This window comes from Rhododendron vialii, chromosome 8a (assembly GCF_030253575.1).
Source record: "Rhododendron vialii isolate Sample 1 chromosome 8a, ASM3025357v1".
Classification (NCBI taxonomy): domain Eukaryota; kingdom Viridiplantae; phylum Streptophyta; class Magnoliopsida; order Ericales; family Ericaceae; genus Rhododendron; species Rhododendron vialii.
Genome location: NC_080564.1, coordinates 8,414,424 through 8,420,515, shown reverse-complemented (window position 1 = coordinate 8,420,515; position 6,092 = coordinate 8,414,424). Strand labels below are relative to the sequence as shown.

Here is a 6,092-nt window from a genome sequence, read left to right as displayed (position 1 = left end):
TATTTTTTTGTAGATAATTTTTTAATTTCTTTTTCTACACTGTGTTTAAAAGTTCTAAATTGATTTTTCTTGAACGGTGTAAGAAAAGTATATAAGATTATTTACACAAACACATTAAATTTCAAACTATATTTGAAAACGACTATCCAAAATGGATCGAAGGTCGAAGATGGAGGACGTATCATCAATGATGGACCGAGGGGCAAATGAGCATGGATGACTGCCCTACCCATGTAACTTGTTTCATTGGGATGAATTAAAAAATAACTGATAAAAAAAATATGAAATTTTTTTATTTACTGAGGACTGTTCCATGAGATGGCTTCTTGCCAACGTTTTTTTTGGTACTCGAGTAGATCTTGTCTGCCCTTGTTCCCTTCAATTTTTGTTCCTTTTCAGAGATTAATAAAATTTCTTTTGTCGTTCCCTTCAATTTTTGTTCCTTTTCAGAGATTAATAAAATTTCTTTTGTCGAGGAAAAAAATAATGAGGTGGCCCAGTTGAGGATAAAACCAAAAATTCCGAGCAAGTATTCTTATCCGTAGGCCATCCAATCCCATTTTGCAGATTGTGTGGCGGGGGTTACAGAGGCTCCTATAAAATTTAGTACTATATATCTTAGAAATATCATATCAATTACGTACTATCTTAGAGAATATCATATCAATGTTGGGTATTTGGTTTTCAATGTCGGATTTATAGAATCAATTGGGGCTACCTTAATTGGTCAGAACTCTTGCATCTCATTAAGTGTTTTTCCTTTCTTTCTTTGTTTTTATCCTATAATGAGCTTATTTCGCCAATAAAAAAAGGGGGCTTATTGTATTCGTTGAGTTGTGTCTCGTGGACTCTTACAATTGATGTAGTTTCCCGAGTTTGTATTATGTACGTCATATACGATGAAATGAAATGATTTCTTCTATGGTTGACCCAAAAAATAAATGTCGGCTTCATAGAGAAATTTGTGGATATCTAATTCTTATACGTATTTTGTTCTTCCACAAATCCCCTTCGTGATCTAAATCAAAATACATTCTAGAGGATTCATTTTGTATAATTAAATTATATCTCTTAATTCATAAATTCTCAAATTTTCACAACCAAATTATGCAATTCTTCACTCCATATCTCCTTACATTCAACTAATCAACCAATGTGTAACCTAAATAAAGCAATGAACATACAATTAATTTCCATAAGAAAGTGTTATTCTAGACTAATCAAAACTTGGCAAGTAGAGTGGAGCACAGTTGATGTCTTCCTTATACTCCAATGCGCGTGAGTAGGGTTCAATTTCCGTAAACATGCACACATCCACCTCTCCAAGCCCCCTAGGATAGTGTAGATTAGATTTAACAAATGACAAAAAAAAAAAAAAGACTAATCAAAACTTGGTCTCATTATGTAAGTAAAAATCATTAATTTAAAAAAAAAAAAGGAAAACCCTAGCTAGTGTGTACATTTTGCAGCTCTCTCAAATTCTATTAGGAAAATGAAAAATAATAATAAATACAAACATCAAACGAAATTAATTGCACAATACGTATTGTATCAATTGCACAAACAATATCCGTGACCACATTAATCCATTATCAAATATCTCATCTAAAAAGAAGAAGGGTTGGAGACCCATCACTTTCCCTATCCTCAAATGTCCCTTTCAATTCCTTACAATCTCTCCCCTCCTTCTCCTCCAGCATCGGAACCAGAGGGCAGGGGACGGCAATCGTAAGATCGAGATTCAACCGGTCATCCGAACCGGACGTGTTGTCGTCTTCGAGGCAACTGGCGGAATCGGACACCCGGTCGTTTTCCGGACAGGTCTTCGTCTTCGGTGTGACAGGATTCGAGACGCATTGGTCTTGCGTTGGACGGATTAGGGTTTGGTTGAGCTTGTGGTGGTTTGGGTCGATTCCCATGCTAATCAACTTTCTCTTTAGGTGAGAATTCCAGTAGTTTTTCACTTCGTTGTCCGTTCGCCCCGGTAGCCTTCCAGCTATCAATGCCCACCTAATAGTCCATAACAAATATTCATCAAAGAAATGCTGATAATGCTTTGACTTCTTTCGCCGAGAAACAAAAAATATCATCACGAAAAGTTTCCAATATTGGAAAGGATCGATGAGCTAATGTGGCGCAAATATTTGTCTTAATTAGTAGCATACAATGTTTGTTAGCAAAAATAATATATATCCTGTATCCTCAAAAAAGAAATTATTTTCTGTGGATCACATTTTATTGAAGTCTGACCTAGATTATGCCAGATTGTAACTTTGTATCGACACCGTAAACTTCACTTTTTCGATCCATTTTCTAAATGAAATTGTCGGATAGTTAGGGTTTCCGGCTTAAGAAAGAGTACTAATTAATTGTAATTATGTGTAAAAATTATGAAATGATTCATAAACCAAAATTTATTGAAAAGCTAGCTAGCCCCACCAATATGACCTCACAATATACGTCGTCTTCTTTGAAATTATGAGTTGCAATGAATGATAGGAGTATGTGTTTCTTATTGAAATAGAAGGACCACATGCAACATGATACTTTTTTGTGAAAGTTCCGTATAATCCGTGGGATTCGTAGCCAGGATTAGGAAAGGTTGCGCGCGCAAGGCGGAAGTACATATATTTGAGGTTGGGCTATATTGCCCAGGTGAGTTTAAGAAAAATAAAGAATTTTTATGTAAAATTTTAACCCAATATAAGTTTTAGCCCACCTCATTTTCTTAATTTTTGTACCTCAACCCATTATATATGATCATCTTCATTGAAAAATAACTTATTGATATCGACTTAGATTCGACAAAAATTATTTCTACTCTCTAAAACAAGGTACAACTTCAGTAGGGTACAACTTTAATATTGTACGTTTTTTGTAGTAATTTTCTTTTGTTTATTTTAGAACATTTATGTATTTTTGTACAAGTTTGTTGGACATTAATTATAAAACTTTTTTTGGTTTGGATTAGCCCTGGACAGATTAGATTCCCGGTTCTGCCGCCGGCCCGTGGATGCCCTTAAACTGCCTGACATTTGAGTTATCAAAAAAAATTAAAGTTCCATACAAAATGCTATGCTTGTGTAAGTATAGCTCAAAATACTTTGCGAATTGTCTAGAATTAACCTTTAAGACCTGTTTGATTAATTGATGGTATACATTGAGTATTGACCCCATGCGCAGTGGAACACAAAAACATCCGAATACTGGAAGGCTAGGGTACGTTTGAATGCCGCAGTATCAGCTAAGGGTTTACTTTTTCAAAATCAATTCGACAAAACACAGGATATATCTTCTTAATTTCCTTGTTACTGCAGCCCAAGTGATCATCACAGCCCTATCGATCGAAAGGGCTTGTGATGCTTGGTGAACATCCTGAGCGAGAGTGAGAGAGAGGATCGAGTACCGGTTGCCGAGGAGGGCGTGGAGCTTGATGATGAGGTCCTCTTCATCTGGAGCAAAGTTGCCCCGTTTGATGTCCGGCCTTAGATAGTTTATCCATCTCAGTCTGCAACTCTTGCCGCAACGAAACAACCCTAATATCCACCCACATGAAAAACACAAACCAAACTAATTAGAAACACATTTCACTGTAAACAATGTAGAGAAACAATAAAATTAAGCTTTAGAGAGAGAGAGACCTGCAGCCTTGGGGAGGGTACGCCAACAACCTTCACCATGAGTTCGAATGTAATCAATAAGCTTTTGGTCTTCTTGCTTCGTCCAAGCTCCCTTGTTTGTGTCTTGTTTATCACAGCATGGCTTCCTCATTGTTTTCCTTTCCTCTCTTATCTCTCTTTCAAGAACCCTAAAAGTTACTGGAAACACCACAAGAGAGAGAGAGAGAGAGAGAGAGAAGAGTTTTGGAGGGGGAGAGAGAGATGTAGAAAGTTGGCCTAAAAGGTGTTGTACCTCCCAAGTCTTTGTAATAGACGAGTGAAAAGAGGATGAGTTGACTTTGACCGGCAGTTTTGGCTATTTATTAGGTGGGTTGGTCACGGTCACTTTGCCACACACTAGCCACACCCTCACAGCCTCACAAATATGGGTGTATCTATCACACCATGGTTTTTACACCCTTTCACTTTGGTCCCTCCTCCTTGCTTCAATTTCATTAATTTGGCCTTGAACTTTCATTTCCGTTTCCATCTCTATCCAATCCCTTTGGCCTGTTTGTCATCTTCCATTAGTGCTTCAAAATGGGGCAAAACAAAAAAAACAAAGGCATGTTTAGAACTAAAAGGTAAGTAAGAGAATTTTAAAACATAAAGATCGTTGCCGTGGTTGGATTTGTTGGGAATATTTCGAAATACCTTTACAAATTGATTACTCGAGTTACAATTTTTTCTATTCAAAATGCTAAACGAAGATCATACCAGGACTATACTATAATACTCTTTTAAACCTGTTGTGCAGTTTATATTTCTTCTTTCTTGGCTTGGAGTTATTACGAATAGTCTAAAGTACCTCTACGTATAGATCGATCTCTTAAGTTGTAGTTATGTTTAAAATTGTTGGCATTGTCCATAACAATAAAAAATACCTTTACAAATGGATGATTGGGATAAACTTCCTTTTTTATTTTTGAAAATTAACACAATCTTTTAAGACTGTACATAAACAATCTTTTAAGTACATCGTGTAATTAATTGTTTAATTTTTATTTTGGCCTAGGCGTGCTACAAATAATCCAAAATACCTTTACAGTTGATCTCTTGAGCTGCAGTTGTGTTTTTTTTTTGTTTTTTGTCTGGAATACAAATAGAAAACTATGGTTACATGGAAATTGATTACAGTACGTTAGAATGGAGGGTTTATATCATGAAATTAAAATTAATTGGACCAAAATCAAACAATGCTGAAATGTACAACCACCAAAGGGTCCAATTTACCCCCTCACAAGAGAAATAGGGTTGATTGCCGTTAGTTGTTTTACCGTTAAGAATACGTCCCTATCAGTAATCCATATTCCATACTAGTTAGCCTATCCACAAAACTCTCTCTCTCTCTCCATACTAGTTAGCCTATCCACAAAACTCTCTCTCTCTCTCTCTCTCTCTCTCTCTCTCTCTCTCTCTCTCTCTCATATGGCAATCCGCCAGTCCAATACTGACGACCGGTCTTTGTTAAGAGTCCAACCCAATTGAACAGTAGAGATCAACCACCCTAGAGAAAAGCAGACTTCCATACACGTCACATACTTCTTTTTTTTAAACTTTATAAGTGTCCCGGCGAGCTCACGCGCACCTCAACTAATCTTAGGAGCCCAATCCCACCACTCACTTTGCGGGGAGCCCAAATAAAACCGGACCAAAACTTCGTATAGATTGAACCCAAAAGAGTCGATAACACCTGAAAAATTTCGAACCCGAAACTTTAGAAGAAAGCAAACCCTGAAGTCCCTGACCTTGATCTCGCCAACTCCTCGGGGTCTTCCATATATATGTTACATACAAACAGAGGTGTTTCAGCTGAAAAGTACAGTAGATATATAGCATATAAAACTAGTACTGGCATTCCCATTTTTCTAACCTACCATTAAATGCCTTAACATTTGGTAAAGAAACATCCTTTCTCTTTGATTATCAGCTGTCCCTTTTCACACTTATGGAGTAATTTAATACATGGAAATTAGTACTATAATAAAATGTGGCAAGAACTAGAAAAGAGAGCAGGCCAGGGGGGGCAAGGGCATCAAACACGATACAACGAGTAAAGAGAACAAGTCATGTGTTGGTTAGGTCTTCTGGAGAGAAGTCGGTCCATCTACCATATGTAGCAAGTACTATATATATATATATATATATGAGGCCAGAAACATCCTAATCAGACCAACTTGGATGTAAGAAAAATAATACTCCGTAACCACATAATTAGGATAATTCATAAGGATAAAAAAAAAATGAGAGCCCAGCGATCGTGAGAGAGTGTAAATATTACTATAACCCAATATTAATGTATTTATTTTGAAGAGGGTGCAATAACATTTTTGGCCGTTTTAAGACATTTTCTGTCGTGCAAAACCCATTTCAGTCGCTATCTGAATTGAATAGATGAATTGTGAATTGGTCGATTAACCGTTGGATTCGATT

At 36.6% G+C, this 6,092-nt stretch overlaps 1 protein-coding gene across 1 annotated transcript; it reads right to left on the bottom strand.

The window, feature by feature from the left end:
* Positions 1–1,528: 1,528 nt before the first annotated feature.
* Positions 1,529–3,906, bottom strand: LOC131335609 (transcription repressor MYB6-like). The gene is made up of 3 exons (XM_058371055.1): positions 3,642–3,906; positions 3,407–3,536; positions 1,529–2,010 (listed from the first exon to the last, which is right to left on the bottom strand). Exons 1-3 carry the CDS (start codon positions 3,769–3,771, stop codon positions 1,602–1,604), a joined length of 669 nt encoding a protein of 222 aa, XP_058227038.1. The 5' UTR covers positions 3,772–3,906; the 3' UTR covers positions 1,529–1,601.
* Between the last annotated feature and the right edge of the window lie 2,186 nt (positions 3,907–6,092).

What these genes read in the sequence shown, in the direction of transcription:
- LOC131335609 (XM_058371055.1), bottom strand. Translation starts at nt 3,771, where the DNA reads ATGAGGAAGCCATGCTGTGATAAACAAGACACAAACAAGGGAGCTTGG. An exon ending in TACCCTCCCCAAGGCTGCAG is followed by an intron (nt 3,537 to 3,641) that starts GTCTCTCTCTCT and finishes GGTGGATATTAG; the next exon opens with GGTTGTTTCGTTGCGGCAAG. An exon ending in CACGCCCTCCTCGGCAACCG is followed by an intron (nt 2,011 to 3,406) that starts GTACTCGATCCT and finishes ATGGACTATTAG; the next exon opens with GTGGGCATTGATAGCTGGAA.